Below are 17,874 nucleotides of genomic sequence, written 5' to 3'. Positions count from 1 at the left end.
CATGTCCATATTAGTTTCAAAATTATAGTAATGGTTTAGTTTATTTGGAACATAGATATAAGGTGAAATTCAAAAATATTTTATGTTGTAGAAAAATGTAAACATGTGTTACAGTAAAGTTGATCAAATATTTAGATAGCTTTTACAATAAAATACAATTATAAAAAAAATGAGTACATATTTTTCAGTAATAAACAAATACAGGATAAATAATGCCTTACTTGAATAATCATATTGGCTAAAAATAATAATGCCTTTATAGTTAATAAAAACAATACAAAGCAGGATTTTTACCGCTTTAACACTACTATTTATTCAAGCGTACGTTCTAGTAATACTCCTGTAATATTCCATTATTATTTTTATTCTATATTTTTATTATTGTATTATTACTTTTAATATTCTATTTGCAATGTTTCTGTTGCTGTGTCATGCTCCATGCTGATATTGGACTGTTTGTATTTTAACCTTGTAAAGCCTTTTGTGAGCTCTCTCTATGAGAATAGCTATTATAAATAAAGTTGACACACTATTGACTGAGAATACTTATACTACTTAATCCCGATCCATTCCCACATATTTTTTTTAAAAAGAAAAAGAAAAGAACATGGAACATTTCTAGAATTTTAAAGCAGAAATTTACAATGGAATAGTTCTAAAAGGGAATAGTTCTAAAAACAACAACTACAACGAATCTTCGTAATAATATTACATATATATTTTGAACTAACCTTGGGGGTCAGTGAACACACCACTAGCAATGACACGTGCACTTATAGCAGGGTTGTCAAACTTACTGCCCGGAAAGGTTTTTTCCGGCTCGCAGGATGAGTTTGCCAAGTATAAAAACGAGCCGAAAATTGGAAACAAAAACTGCTGTTCTATATGTGTCCACTAGATGTCGCAATAGCAATTTTTTGTATCTTTGTAGATGATGCTACATATGTAAAAAAAATAAATAAACCACATGATGTTAGTGCACCAGTCGAGAAAAATGAGCAAATTACATAAATAACACTTTGTAATTTGATTTTGATATTATGTTTTTATCTTGATGGATTTAAATGTAACATCAATGAGTTGACTGACGAACATTGTCACATAATTTATTCAGAAAGTATAAATAAGGACAAATAAATATAGAATACTATTAACCGAAAACATGTAAGTGTAAAAAAACAACAACAACAACATTATGATTTGTACATTTTCAGAATGTGCTTGTTCTGTTTTTACACAAAGAAAACAATATGAAGTTGTCTTTACTTTTAAGTTATCGTGCCATGATTTTACCAGTCCGGCCCACTTGGGAGTAGATTTTTTGCCATGTGGCCCCCGATCTAAAGTGAGTTTGACACCCCTGATTTCTAAGCTGCTTAATCATATTGGGTCCAGTTGGCTTTTTCATAGGCGCCGATCCCGTGGGTGCTTCGGGGCCGAGCACCCAGGGACAATGCCGAGCACCCACGTGGGATTGATGGCAACTTTCAATCTTTTAAAATAATATTTTGAAATTTCAATCCTGTTGCCGTTAATTTTGTAGAGAGTTTGATCAGTTTTACTTTAACTAAAAGTTGCAATTCATATAGTCTCCATTTAACAAAGTCTAATTGAGATGTCAATGTGCCCGATTTTAAAATAATGTTGCAATCAACTTGACTTGGGACACATTGCACATGAGCAAATGAAGCGCATACTTATTCAACAGCCATACATGTCACACTAAAAGTGGCAGTATGAACAACGGCAAAACTGTCATAAACATGTGCCATATAGTGAAACCACACTAAACAACAACGACAAACACATTTTGGAAGAATATTTGCACCGCAACACAACATAAACACTACAGAACAAATTCTCAGAATTCCCTGCAGCATCAACTCTTCCGGGAAGCTACAATATAAACAAACGCCATGGGTGGATCTACACATAACATCCACTGTAATGATACCACGTACAATAGCGTATCTATAGTCGATACTAATAAATGGTAAATGGGTTGTACTTGTATAGCGCTTTTCTACCTTTTTTTTTAAGGAACTCAAAGCGCTTTGACACTATTTCCGCATTCACCCATACACACACACATTCACACATTCACACACTGATGGCGGGAGCTGCCATGCAAGGCGCTAACCAGGACCCATCAGGAGCAAGGGTGAAGTGTCTTGCTCAAGGACACAACGGACATGACTAGGATGGTAGAAGGTGGGGATTGAACCAGTAACCCTCAGATTACCAGCACGGCCACTCTCCCAACTTCGCCACACCGTCTCCTGTGTTTCTACAACCTGATAATATGATTACATTGATATTTTTTAACATTACAAAATCTGCTTTCGTTTTCTTTTTAATTTATATTATGTTTATAAACTCAGGAAATATGTCCCTGGACACATGAGGACTTTGAATTTGACCAATGTATGATCCTGTAACTACTTGGTATCGGATTGATACCTAAATGTGTGGTATAATCCAAAACTAAGTATCAAACAACAGAAGACTAAGTGATTATTACATTTTAACAGAAGTGTAGATAGAACATGTTGAAAGAGAAAGTAAGCAGGTATTAACAGTAAATGAACAAGTAGATGAATAATTCATTTTCTACCACTTGTCCTTAATAATTTTGACAAAATAATTGAATGAGAAATGACACTGTCAGGGTTGCCCCTGACAGTTTGGTTGCGTTTGTCTTAGTTTCCTGTCAGTGCTTTTATTTTGTCTTCATTTCCTGCTTGTATCCCTGAGTGCTTTTTCCCCTCAGCTGTGGCTGATCGGCACCAAGCCACACCTGGTGTCAATCAGCCAGATGCTATTTGAACCTGCCTTCCCCTCCAGTCAGGGCTGGATTATTGTCATTCCTACTTGCCGATGTCAGTGTAGCTGTAAGCGGTAGCGGTAAGCTATATATTGTAGATGTTTATAGCTTGCTGTCTTTTTGTTCCTTGTCTTCCAGTTCCTGTTTTCCTGGCATCCTGTGTCCTGTTCCTAGTTCCTGGTTTGTGTTTTTTCTTTATATTTTTGGACATTAAATCATGTTTTCCTGGACAAAGCCTGCCATCTCTGCATCTTGGGGTTCGTCACCAACAACACATTGTAGCCCTGACTGGAGGGGAAGGCAGGTTCAAATAGCATCTGGCTGATTGACACCAGGTGTGGCTTGGTGCCAATCAGCCACAGCTGAGGGGAAAAGGCACTCAGGGATACAAGCAGGAAATGAAGACAAAATAAAAGCACTGACAGGAAACTAAGACAAACGCAACCAAACTGTCAGGGGCAACCCTTACAGACACAATATGTTACTGCATATGTCAGCAGACTAAATTAGGTGTCTTTGTTTGCTTACTTACTAATAAAAGACAAGTTGTCTTGTATTTTCACTATTTTATTTAAGGCCAAACTTGCAATAAGAAACATATGTTTAATTTACTGTAAGATTTTTTTTGTTAAAATAAAGCCAATAATGACATTTTTTGTGGTCCCCTTTATTTAGAAAAGTACCGAAAAGTACCAAAAACACTTTTGGCACCGGTACCAAAATATTGGTATCGGGACAACACTAACACACACCGGCGCACCCATTGGCAGAAATGTAGATCGGCGCCTATGTGCTATTTAATCACGTACATGTATGTTGACTACCTCTCTCTGTTTTTTTTTAAAAATTGTTATTAATATTATTCCCATGCAAGCATGTCCTGCGTGTATCGTCACGACTGGTACTATCCTATCCCAGGGGTCGGCAACCCAAAATGTTGAAAGAGCCATATTGGACCAAAAATACAAAAACAAATCTGTCTGGAGCCGCAAAAAATTAAAAGCCATATTACATGTGTCATGAGATATACATTTAATTAAGAGGACTTAAAGGAAACTAAATGAGCTCAAATATAGCAACAAATGAGGCATAATGATGCAATATGTACATATAGCTAGCCTAAATAGCATGTTAGCATCGATTAGCTTGCAGTCATTCAGTGACCAAATATGCCCGATTAGCACTCCACACAAGTCAATAACATCAACAAAACTCACCTTTGTGCATTCATGCACACCGTTAAAAGTGTGGTGGACAAAATGAGACAGAAAAAGGAGTGGCATAAAACACGTCCTAGATCAGGGGTGTCAAAGTCAAATGGACGGAGGGCCAAATAAAAAATTTAGCTACAAGCCGAGGGCCGGACTGTTCGAATGTTCATTGAAAAATTTTTAAATGACGCATATAGTCTAGTGAACCTAATTGAACCTACTGAAAACCTAACAAATATATTCCAATATGATCAGATAAATAAAGCAATATTTTCTTATGGCTCTGTCAGTAATCTTTAATTTTCAACAGACACAAAAGACAAATTTCCTTTATATAAAAATCCCCATAACATGAACATTAAATGAAAGAAACCGGTATTCAAGGCACCATCAGTAGCCTATATTTTCTATTTTAGCAAAAGTGGGCTAAATTTACTTCAAAGAAAAAAACAATAATAGCAATTTTCTATCATCCACTCAACTGAAATATTTTTAAAATATAATTAAATTGAAATACAATAAAATAAAGTGCAAAAATCTATAAATCAAAAACAACACTTTGTTTAAGGAGAAGTAACATGCAGTGAAAACAAATATTAAACTTTAACTTTTAAACTTGAATTGAGTAAAAACTCTAAATATGTGATTGCACAGTAATGTTCACATTAAACCCCCCTCCTCCCTCCGTGGGAGGGAGGCGAGTTGGGTGCCCGAAACCCCCCGCTGGTTTCGGCCCGCCCCTTGGCGCGCGTGGCACGGCGGGCTCCGCGACCCGACGGCTGGCCCTCGTGGCTTGACGGCGGGCGCGTCCCGACGGGCCGCGCGTAGGGGTCAAACGCAGAAGTCTCAGGGCCTCGTGGTGAGGGGGTGGCCTGCGGGTTTCGGCCCGCTTGACCCCCCCGCTCCGCTTGGCGCGCGCGGCACATGACGGGTTCCGCCACCGATGCTCGGGCTGCAGCCCGACGGTGGTGCGGGCCCGGCGGTGACGCGCGGTTTGGGGAAACAAAGCAGAAGTCTCAGGGCCTCGGGGCCGGGTTTCGGCCCGCCCCCTTGGCGCGCGTGGCACGGCGGGCTCCGCGACTGACGGCCGGGCTGCAGCCCTTCGGCCGGCAGGCGCGTCCCGGCGGGCCGCTCGCCCCCTTTCGGAACCTTGGACCGGCATCCGCTTGGTGCGTGTAAAAGATCTGCGGTCTGCGGGCCGGTTCTAATAATAAATCAAGATCATCCCAAGGGCCGTAAAAAACCTTCTCGCGGGCCGGATATGGCCCGCGGGCCTTGACTCTGACATATGTGTCCTAGATGGTCGGAGAAAGTTGTAAACAAACTAAGGTGAGTTCAAGGACCGCCAAAATTAGTAGGACAAAACGGCGCTCGCCAAATACTTGATATCAGTGAAGCATGTTTAATATAAACAGTGTGATTTATAACAATTAGGGAGGTTTGTGTCATGTTTGTCCTCATACAGAAACCATATTAAAACTTTTTTTTTTTCCCGCTCATCTTTTTCCATTTTTCATACATTTTTGAAAAAGCTCCAGAGAGCCACTAGGGCGGCGCTAAAGAGCCGCATGCGGCTCTAGAGCCGCGGGTTGCCGACCCCTGTCCTATCCTATCAGGAACCACGGTGATTTTAAGATTCCAAAGGCATCATCTCAGTCGATGCTGATTGGCTGCAGGAAGAAGCCATTAAATCGCGGTGTGGTGGGGAAGGTGTGGTGACACTTGAACGTGGACTACAGTCACGATACCGTCCATCTCTCCTTCACCTCAAGATGATCGCTTTTGCCGCGGAGGCTGCGGGCAGGTGTTCGAGCACGGCACGTCGTTAACTTGCATGCATGCACCCCACGCCGTCGTCCCCGGTCCGGTTCGCAGACTACTGCCGCCGGCTGGAAGATGCTGAGCCGACTAATGAGCAGCAGCATCCGGAGTCTGGACCGAGAGTGCAACTGCACCGTGAGGCTGCTGGACGACTCCGAGTACACCTGCACCATCCAGGTCAGTGGAGTTCAAGCAACAGCAACATGTCACCTGTTTTTGTTGTTGTTGTTGTTGTTGTTTGTGGAAGGGAGAAAGGTGGTAAGGAATGTTTCCCCTCATTTACTTCACTTGGGGTTTTGGTTCTGTGGTGGCTGAAAAGACAATGACGTCACCAATGTGGGGATCCTGTCATGAATGCATTCTGCAGCAATGTTAGAGAGCAGCATTGTTGCTCATTGACATGCATAACGAAAACAATCAGCTTCATATTCATTGGACTATGTCCAAAGGAATGAGACGTGCAAGGTTAAGTAGATTGTGTGCCTCTTTATTTTTGATTTGTTTGCCGTAAAAACACAATTGCACCCACAAGTTGAGCTTTTCAGGTTTCAACCTGATTGGAATGTGAGTGCCACTGCAGGCTCTTTCATTGGCATATTTTTGCAACTTGGCCCACTATATGGCATGTGGGACCATGTGACTTCTCCCAGCCAATCAGTAAAGTGTTAATGACAATGAAGAAAAAAAACAATTGATACAATTTGTTTGTGTTCTATAACATGTTTCGCATTTGAATTACAAAACCCAAAACCAGTGAAGTTGGCACGTTGTGTAAATCGTAAATAGATTGATAGATAGATAGTACTTTATTGATTTCTTCAGGAGAGTTTCCTCAGGAAAATAAAAATTCCAGCAGCAGTGTACAGAATTGAAATCAAATTTAAAAAGTAAAAAGTAAATAATGGGGGTATAAATGAAAATAAAATAGAAAATATAACAATAAGAATACAAATAAAAATCAACAATAAGAATAAAAATATAACAGTAAAAATAAGAATATAACAAGAGAAACTAGGCAGTAGTGACTATGTATTGCACTGTTGATTGCACTGTTTTTTGTTGCAGTTTATTTCAGTATTGTTATTGTTTTGCATCCCCTGTCATCCTTGTACCCCCCTCCCTGCCAGAGAGGAGTTGTACAGTCTGATGGCGTGTGGGACAAAGGAGTTTTTTAGATTATTAGTCCTACACTTGGGATGAAGCAGTCTAGCACTGAACAGGTTCCTCTGGCTACTGATAACGGTATGCAGAGGGTGACTGGCATCATTCATGGTGCTCACTAGTTTTTCCACAGTCCTCTTCTCTGCCACTGTCACCAGTGACTCAGTCCAATATTATTCCGATCGTAGAGCCGAGTAAAAACAGAACACAATGATTTGCAAATCCTTTTCAACCTATATTCAATTCAATCGAATAGACTGCAAAGACAAGATGCTTAACGTTTGAACTGGTAAACTTTGTTATTTTTTGCAAATATTAGCTCATTTGGAATTTGATGCCTGCAAAATGTTTCAAAAAAGCTGGCACAAGTGGCAAAAAAGACTGAGAAAGTTGAGGAATGCTCATCAAACACTTATATGGAACATCCCACAGGTGAACAGGCTAATTGGGAACAGGTGGGTGCCATGACTGGGTATAAAAGCAGCTTCCATGAAAAGCTCAGTCATTCACAAACAAGGATGGGGCGAGGGTTACCACTTTGTCAACAAATGTGTGAGCGAATTGTCGAACAGTTTAAGAACAACATTTCTCAACGAGCTATTGCAAGGAATTTAGGGATTTCCCCATCTACGGTCCGTAATATCCTTAAAAGGTTCAGAGAATCTGGAGAAATCACTGCACGTAAGCGGCAAGGCCCAAAACCAACATTGAATGCCCGTGACCTTCGATCCCTCAGGCGGTACTGCAACAAAAAATGACATCAGTGTGTAAAGGATATAACCACATGGGCTCAGGAACACTTCAGAAAACTACTGTCAGTAACTACAGTTCGTCACTACATCTGTAAGTGCAAGTTTGAACTCTACTATGCAAAGCGAAAGGCATTTATCAACAACACCCAGAAACGTTGCCTGCTTTGCTGGGCCCGAGCTCATTTAAAATGGATTGATGTAAAGTGGAAAAGTGTTCTGTGGTGTGAAGAGTCCACATTTTAAATTGTTTTTGGAAACTGTGGACGTCAAGTCCTACGGACCAAAGAGGAAAAGAAGACTGTTAGAGGCGCAAAGTTCAAAAGCCAGCATCTGTGATGGTATGGGGGTGTATTAGTGCCCAAGGCATGGGTAACTTACACATCTGTGAAAGCACCATTAATGCTGAAAGGTACATACAGGTTTTGGAGCAACATACTGTATGTTGCCATCCAAGCAAGGTCCTTTTCATGGACACCCCTGCTTATTTCAGCAAGACAATGCCAAGACAATGCCAACAGCGTGGCTTTGTAGTAAAAGAGTGCGGGTAGTAGACTGTCCAGACCTGCCTCCCATTTGAAATGTGTGGCGCATTATGAAGCGTAAAATACGACAACGGAGACCCCGGATTGATGAACAACTTAAGCTGTACATCAAGCAAGAATGGGAAAGAATTCCACCTGAAAAGCTTCAAAAATTGGTCTCCTCAGTTCCCAAACGTTTACTGAGTTTTTTTTAAAAGGAAAGGCCATGTAACAGTGGTAAAAATGTCCCTGTGCCAACTTTTTAGCAATGTGTTGCTGCCATTAAATTCTAAGTTAATGATTATTTGCAAAAAAAAATAAGTTCCAACATTGGTATCGGGACAACACAACTTGTCTTTTCAGTCTATTCAACTGAATATAAGTTGAAAAAGATTTGCAAATCATTATATTGTGTTTTTATTTACGATTTACACAACGTGCCAACTTCACTGTTTTTGGGTTTTGTAGTATAATATAAATAATCCATTCTAGGGTCAAACTGTCTTCATCGTAAACATAATTCTACCTGAAAGGTAACTTTTGTAAAGATGCAATTTGACTGAATTTGATCATCCACTGGCTAACTGGTAACTTTTTACTCAAAAATCTTTAATATACATCTATAGAACCAGGTGACTTCTCCCAGCCAATCAGTGAATGGTGTGTTATATATAGTGTATGTAATAGTAAATTGCTAATAATAACAGAAAAAAGTTGCAATTAAAAGTGGTGTTTGCAATCTCTTCACAGTAACAAGAATAACAAGAACATCGCCGGCCAGCGTATGTTACCATTAGTGGTTTAACATAACACATTTGTTTTATAATTGTCTATATTTTTCACAATTAAAAAGTTTATGTCATAAAAAATTTTTACCGGCCCGAATAAAATGATCGAAACAGTATGATACTACGATTGTGGGATGACAGGAACGACACTACTGTCGAAACTTTCTGTGCGACATACTATATTCTCCTGAAGACCAGCATCCTCTGCAGTGGACATTTGTATTTTTTTTGTCTATTTCTTTTGTCAGTTATACATTCTTCTTTCCACACCCCTTAAAAACATAGTGCTCCTATTCATTTCTTCCTGAACCTAAAATCTTCCATGTCCTGTTCGTGGGGTCAACACTCCTGTCGAAAGAGTATGATAACACTGCAATTGTGGAATAACAGGAGCGACACTACTGTCGAATCTTACTGTGCAACATACTAAATCCTCCTGAAATCCAGCCTCCTCTTCAGTGGACATTTGTTTTGTTGGTCTATTTGTTTTGTCAGTTACACATTTCAAAAATAAATTAGCACAAATGTCCTCTGCAGAGGACACTGTTTCATAGGAGGATAACATGTCCGATACAGTATGCGGAAAAAGTAATTCCTGAGTATTCCCATGATACATCTGACACGCAGCCCTGATGCTCCAATAATGAAAATTAGTCATAAAGCGAGATAATGAAATGATGGATGTACTGTATGTCCATTCTATTTTGTCCATTGCTCTTTGATAGACGCATGCCTCATTGGTTATTGTTATGGTTGTGTTGTTGGGCCCTTGCACCTCCAACTCTGGATTCAGTCGACAGGCATCCCAACAGCATGATGCTGCCACCACCATGATTCACTGTAGTGATGGTATTGGACTGGTGATGAGCGGTGCCTGGTTTCCTCCAAACATGACGTCTGGCATTCCCTCCAAGGAGTTTAATTATTGTCTCATCAGACCAGATATTTTTTTTTCTCATGGTCTGAAAGTCTTTCATGTGCATTTTGGTAAACATTTTATGAAGAAATGGCTTCCGTCTGGCCACTCTACCTTGCAGGCCCAATTGGTGGATTGCTACAGAGATGGTTGTTCTGGAAGGTTCTCCTCTCTCCACAGAGGAATGCTGTAGCTCTGACAGAGACTTGAGGCTGTATTTGCTGCAAATGGTGTATCAACAAAGTACTAAGCAAAGGCTGTGAAGACATGTGTACATTAGTGTTGTCCCGATACCAATATTTTGGTACCGGTACCAAAATTATTTCGATACTTTTCGGTACTTTTCTAAATAAATGGGAACACAAAAAAATGCATTATTGGCTTTATTTTAACAAAAAATCTTACGGTACATTAAACATATGTTTCTTATTGCAAGTTTGTCCTTAAATAAAAGAGTGAACATACAAGACAACTTGTCTTTTATTAGTAAGTAAGCAAACAAAGGCTCCTAATTTAGCTGCTAACATATGCAGTAACATATTGTGTCATTTTCCATTCTATTATTTTACCATGTACAAGTGGTAAAAAATAAATTATGAATCTACTTGATCATTTATTGTTAATATCTGCTTACTTTCTCATTTAACATGTTCTATCTACACTTCTGTTAAAATGTAATAATCACTTATTCTTCTGTTGTTTGATACTTTACATTAGTTTTGAATGATACCACAAATTTGGGTATCAATCCGATACCAAGTCATTACAGGATCATACATTGGTCATATTCAAAGTCCTCATGTGTCCAGGGACATATTTCCTGAGTTTATAAACATTATATAAGTTTTAAAAAAACAAAAGAAGATGTTGTAATGCCAAAACATATCGACATAATCATAGTACTATCGACTAAATACGCTACTGTACTTGAGTTTGAGTTTGAGTTTGAGTTTGAGTTTATTTCGAACATGCAAGCATACAACATGATACATCACAATTTCCAGTTTCTCTTTTCAACATGTTCGAAAAGGAGTAGGAAGAAGCAGAGCTTATTTAATCCTACCCCTTTTCTTTACATAACAGTTGCTGAAACTTTTTTTATTCACTTCCTGTTCTCAATTTTTTCACAATAAACTCCATATGTAATCACAATAAAAATAAATAAATAAATAATAGTAAGAATTTAATAATAATAATTGGTGAAGAAAGTCATATTTCATATGATGAGATAAGTAAGATTACTTTAAGAATGAATGAATGAATGGATGAAATAAATTGAAAATGTTTGTCATGGTTCTTCTTCTTTGTACTTTGTAAACACTTTAAGTTTGAAGAGTTTCTTGAAGTGGATCATATTAGTACATTGTTTGATTGCTTTGCTTAATCCATTCCATAATTTAATTCCACATACTGATATACTGAAGGTCTTAAGTGTTGTACGTGCGTACAAATGTTTTAAATTACATTTTTCTCTAAGATTATATTTCTCCTCTTTTGTTGAGAAGAATTGTTGTATATTCTTGGGTAGCAGGTTATAGTTTGCTTTGTGCATGATTTTAGCTGTTTGCAAATTCACTATGTCGTGGAATTTCAGTATCTTTGATTCAATAAATAAAGGATTTGTATGTTCTCTATATCCAACATTATGTATTATTCTAACTGATCTTTTTTGTAACACCGTTAATGAATGAAGTGTACTTTTGTAATTATTTCCCCATATTTCTTGGTATCATTACAGTGGATGTTAAGTGTAGATCCACCAATGGCGTTTGGCAGACCGATACTTTTCAAGGGCGGTATAGTACCGAATAGGATTCAGTAGTATCGCTGTACTATTCTAATACCGGTATACCGTACAACCCTAGTGTACATGTGTTTTTTTTAAAACTTTTCACATTGTCATTATGGGGTGTTGTTTGTAGAATTTTGAGGACAACATATTAATTCCATTTTGGAATAAGGCTGTAACATACCAGTATGTGGAAAAAGTGAAGCGCTGTGAACACTTTCCAGATACACTGTATATAGAGTAAAAGCATGTTTAAAGCATTCCTTCAAACTCCTTGCTCCTGACACATTAGCAAAATCAATGGCATATTAACCCGTTCTAAGCGAGGCTAAGTCATCAGTGTATAATCTACCTACCGTACATCTTTTAGCGGGGTCTTACCGTGATGGCGTTTGGTGGTACCTACCGCTTTCTTTTCTGGCTATTTCCACTCCTAAGGGATTCCTGCTGCTCTTCTGCTGAATTAAGGATGATGACAGCACACAAAGACTTGTTCATTTCTAACTGTCAGACAGCAAAGGCAAAGCAAAGCCTTTCAGCGACGGACAACTTCAAGTGTTTTTTACTCTGGGGACTCTTGAAAGGGGTGATTTTAACGTCACAACGTGTTCTTTTCACCCTCATTTGAAGACCGAACAGTGCAAATCTCATCAAGAAGCGCAAAAACCGGAATTCCCAACATGGTTTGTTGGAGTTTAAAACATTTTTCCCCATAGGAGATAATGAAACTGGAATGATAAGAATAAGAATTGAACTTTATCATATGTATACAATGTACAGTAAAATTGGTGTATATAGTGAATACAGTACATACATATTGTTTCCTGGACTCGGTGTAATAGTGTGCTGATTTTAAAGATACAATAGTACCTCAACTTACAAGCTTAATTGGGTTTAACTCAAAACACTTGTATCTCAAATCAACATTGAATTGAATTAAGACGAATTTAGATGGTGCCTAAACAGCACGATTTTAACATTTAACATGCCTTTTACAAACGTTTACATAAGAAATATTACTGTATATACAAACAATACAATAGAATAGGAGTGTTTGGAAAATTACTTTTAAAAAGTAATTAATTATAATTGCTCATTACTTACTTATGTACTAACAGAATTAGTCTTTAATTAATGCAATTGATTCTTAGGGTAAGTAATTATTGTGAGTTAATATCTGGCATACGCAGTTAAGATGTTTCATGAGACCAGAGTGTGTGTATGTGTCTTTAAAAGGCGGTGCCTGTTGCTAAGTGATGGGTAACGTCACATCAGCTCAGCTGTGTTTGTTAGCTCAGACTCGCAGTTTGCGGGTCATCATTAATTACTTTTTCTAGCTTGGACAAAATGTGCATGACAGCCGGTTATGTGGACAGTAGGGCCGGACAAAATAATCATCCATCCATTTTCTACTGCTTGTCCCTTTCGGGGGTCGCGGGGGGTGCTGGAGCGTATCTCAGCTGCATTCGGGCGGAAGGCGGGGTACACCCTGGCCAAGTCGCCACCTCATCGCAGGGCCAACACAGATAGACAGACAACATTCACACTCACATTCACACTGCATAATATAATACTGCAATATAATAACCAAGCGCACACTTCCTGCCTTCACAATAACATCGCTGGGCGTTACATCCTGTCTGGTTACGCGAACAAAATAAGAGTCCTAGAAGAATAGAATATCTGAATGCAATTTGTAGTAATGGAATGTTTGCGATACAAGTACGTGTTCACTTTCACTTCCTTTATTTTAATAATGCACTTTTGACACTTTTAAGAAAGTTTGAACTGTCCAAAGCTGTTTATGGTGTTTTTCTGTGGTTAAGTTTGAGAAAGTTATTGTTCATCCAGATGTTTATGTCAGTGAGGCAGTTGGTGAGGGTGGTGTGTGCGGCAGGGGTGATGGACCGGGTTGAAATGTAGATATGAATGTCGTCAGCATAGCAATGATAGTTGAGGCCATGTTGATGTATTATTTGTCCAAGTGGGAGTATGTACAAGCTGAAGAGAAGAGGGCCAAGTACCACTTGCTTTGCGTTGCTGGGAGCCTTCCTCTCATTAAAAGCCGCCTGTGTCATTTTGAATTGTGAAACTCACTGTCCGCGGGTATATCTCGAATATATTAAAGTACGTCCACAGCTCCAGACAACCCTGTGCGTAGGGCTGGTGTTAATGTGTATGTTAGTGTGTTATGGTGGTCATTTTTCCCATGGTCTGTGAACACACTGTGTCAGCGGACAATGACCAAGTCTTGTGTGTCTAGGAGTGAAGCGCGGAGGAAATACTTGAATGCTTGAATTGGGCCCAATGTTAGCATAAAATTGTCAATAAAAGCTAAAAAGAGTGTCAGACTTTGTTTGTTTTCTCCTAGACGCTACAATACATTATACGGTATTACTTTATTTTGTTAGGTGTGGCGGTTAATATGAAGCCTGTACATTAAGGATACAATTTAAATGTAGTTAAACCGGATGTATAGTGTAGCGCTTTTATTTTGAAGCCAGAAAAGTGTGTGATTGTTTGCAATAATAAAGCCTCCTTTCGACATCCTGCCGACCGTCTTTCATTTCTGTTCAGCTTTTATGTCATCTTACTTACTAAATCAGTCACAGTAACAATGTAAATGTTATGTTATCACTGCACCTTAACTGTAATCTTTAAGATTAAATATTAAAGTACCAATGATTGTCACACACACACTAGATGTGGTGAAATTTGTCCTCTGCATTTGACCCATCCCCTTGGGGAGCAGTGGGCAGCAGCGGCGCCGCACCCGGGAATCATTTTTGGTGATTTAACCCCCAACTCCAACCCTTGATGCTGAGTGCCAAGCAGGGAGGGAAACGGGTCTGAACACGGAACTGAAGCGCCACCCACCTCGAGAACGACACGCGCAGCAGGGATGTTACCTCTTGGTCCTTTCTTGTTGGGAAAACAACTTGCCATGGCTTTGAACCTGATATTTCCATAAGGTAAACTTTCTTTTGCCCACTTCTGCTCGCTTGTGGTTCATCAATAGCAAGTGAACTGCAGCCAAAGGAAGTGTTTGCGTTAGTCGCCCATTAAAAAAATGTGTGCCGTTATTGAAATTTATAGTTAACGCGTTTTTATTCCGTAACTTTGACAGCCCTAATATATAGATATCAGTGGCGTGCAGTCACTAGAGGCAGGGGAAGCACGGCCTCACCTGCCATCATGGAAAGAAAAAAAAAAGTAAAAAGAACCTTTTTTTTTATTAAATTGTTATATGTATCCAGTGATTATACTAAAGCTATTTTCCATTTAACTTCACCAGTTTTAGATTATTTTTATTTTTATTTTCACATTTGCCGTTCAAATACTGAGAAGAGACGGTGCGGTGATCAGCAGCCAGTTGAGGCACGTCACTGCGTTGTGCCTCAACATGGATTGTGCGCAATGACTCGGCTAACTGCTGGCCTGCTGTGCAGTGAGACCGTATTGCTATATGAATTATATTATACATTTCCATAGTTTAGTTAGCTGAGGTATATAATGTACAGTGTATTTTGTCAACAACTGTATGTGTGTAACGTATTTCTTGTGCTGAGCGATCATAAAACTATGCTGCGAAGACGCACTGTGAGAGGCTCTTCTCATAACCCCGCCTCCTGGTGCCAAGGCGAGCACCTGCGCCGCAGAATGCACCGCCCAACGGGAGCGCCACACCAACCAAAGCCCACACCCAAACCCTCCACGTGCAAGACCGAATCCACCCAAAAAAACTCACTTAACAAGAAGCCAAAAAGTGCAAAAACAACAATGGTCGCGCTGGAGGAGCCGCGAACGACCGCAGGGACACAACATTAGGTACACCTGCAGACTGCAGCACGGATTTCATATTTCATTCATTCACAACTCTTCCAACACGAACACCACTGTTCCCGCACTTATAAGTAAAGGTAAGACCATAATAACGTTTTTTTTATTAAATGTGCTTTTTTGTGTGCTACAGTTTGTAAGTGTAAAGTTAAAGTTAAAGTACCAATGATTGTCACACACACACTAGGCGTGGTGAAATTTGTCCTCTGCATTTGACCCATCCCCTTGTTCACCTCCTGGGAGGTGAGGGGAGCAGTGGGCAGCAGCGGTGCCGCGCCCTTGAATCATTTTTGGTGATTTAACCCCCAATTCCAACCCTTGATGCTGAGTGCCAAGCAGGGAAGAATGCTGGTATGAGCTTTTAAACATAACCCGTTAACTGCTGCCAATCACATGGTGAATAAGATACTATTTAGGGTTCATATGTTTGTAAATCTGACTGTGATGAAGTCAGTGCCTCACCAGACATTAACCTCACCGCACGCCACTGATAGATATACATATATATACATATATATATACTTTTTTTCAACACAGGTGTGGAGAAAATATGCCTTTTTGAAAAGGTCTGTGTTCAAGTTCGTTTGTTCCGACAGACTGAGAGTCCCTAAATGCATCGTGACTGGTGACGCGGGGAAAACTGCGGGGTGAATACAATGGGACAGAGATACTTTATATGCATGCTGAGACGGCAGTGGACGTAGTTTTGGCTCATTTTAGTAAAGTGATTGTTGATTGACCACCTCCTTGTCATCATTTTAAAAGCTACGATATTATATTGCCACAACAAAACTGCAGAATCCGTAGATTTGTGACGTCAGTTAAATCTGCATGAGTTAGCAAGTCTGACCATGAGTCCGAGGAGCAAGCGTTTCCCAGCATGCCTTGTTGTCATTTCAATTATCACTAATGATTGTGTTATCATGCATCTTTAATGTGTTATTTTGTACAAAAAGTGTTTAATATTTAAAGTGGTGTCGTTTTTAGTTGTGTTCAGTTAAATTATTGCTACCTTTGGTGGTAATGTGACACCCTTAGTAAAAAGAGTGGTTAGTGCTATTTATTCTGTGAATACCACTGTAGCCTCCAGTATCAAATGTTATACATATGCTAAATATCTATGAGATATTAGTGGTGAAGTTGCTGGAGACCGTTAAGGTTGTTATATATTTAAATTTGCCATGTGGACTAGATGCACGTTGATTTTCAAACAGCCCCTCTGGGAGTTTGACACTTGTGCCCTGGGACAAAGTGTCTTGCCTAAGACCACAACAGCAGCAACTTGGATGGAGGAGGTGGGATTTGAACCCCTCATTTATTGGATGGTCTGCTCTACCTTCTGAGCCACAACGCATCTCAAATCCGAATTGCCATCCATCCAGCCATTTACTACCGCTTGTCCCTTTCGGGGTCGCGGTGGGGCTGGAGCCTATCCCAGCTGCACACTGGCAGAAGGCAGGGTATCACATTGGACTAGTAACAAATCGGAATTGTAATTAGTTAATTAACAAAAAAATAATTAGTTCCTGTGTCAACTATCACCATTATTAAGCCTTTATTAACAGTATTGTCAATGTTTTAGTGGGTTAGAATCAGTGTTGGGTTAGTTACTGAAAACCAGTAACTAGTTACAATTACTAGTTACTTTATTTTAAAAGTAACTCATTTACTAACTCAGTTACTTACACCAAAAAGTAATGCGTTACCGTGAAAAGTAACTATTTAGTTACTCTATTTCCCCCCCCCTTTTTTTAAGGCTCCCATTAATGCCCTTTTAGCCTTCATTTCAGTACTGTTATTGCACTGGAGAATAATACAATCTGTTGATCAACTTGACATGCATTTGCATCACTGAACTCAGAAAGCAATGTGGTCTACATACAACACTTTACTTTACTGTTATGTAAAGAAAAGGGGTAGGATTAAATAAGCTCTGCTTCTTCCTACTCCTTTTCGAACATGTTGAAAAGAGAGAAACTGGAAATTGTGATGTATCATGTTGTATGCTAGCATGTTTGAAATAAACTCAAACTCAAACTCAAACTCAAACTCAAACTCAAATACACAAACAATGTGGTCTACATACAACACACAAACAATGTGGTCTACATACAACACACAAACAATGTGGTCTACATACAACACACAAACAATGTGGTCTACATACAACACACAAACAATGTGGTCTACATACAACACACAAACAATGTGGTCTACATACAACACACAAACAATGTGGTCTACATACAAC

At 39.3% G+C, this 17,874-nt stretch overlaps 1 protein-coding gene across 1 annotated transcript in view; it reads left to right on the top strand.

Annotated features, from left to right (window-relative positions):
- The first annotated feature begins 5,746 nt into the window (after positions 1-5,746).
- The window catches only part of LOC133632415 (FERM domain-containing protein 5-like), a 171,927-nt gene continuing 159,799 nt past the window's right edge, over positions 5,747-17,874 (top strand). The window contains exon 1 of the mRNA XM_062024823.1: positions 5,747-6,033. Within this exon, the coding sequence (XP_061880807.1) occupies positions 5,932-6,033 (102 nt within the window). The 5' untranslated portion in view covers positions 5,747-5,931. The remainder of the gene's footprint in view (positions 6,034-17,874) is intronic.

Source organism: Entelurus aequoreus, linkage group LG02, assembly GCF_033978785.1.
Source record: "Entelurus aequoreus isolate RoL-2023_Sb linkage group LG02, RoL_Eaeq_v1.1, whole genome shotgun sequence".
Lineage (NCBI taxonomy): Eukaryota > Metazoa > Chordata > Actinopteri > Syngnathiformes > Syngnathidae > Entelurus > Entelurus aequoreus.
The sequence above is the reverse complement of the archived record's forward strand: the minus strand, read 5'-3'. Positions and strand labels throughout refer to the sequence as shown.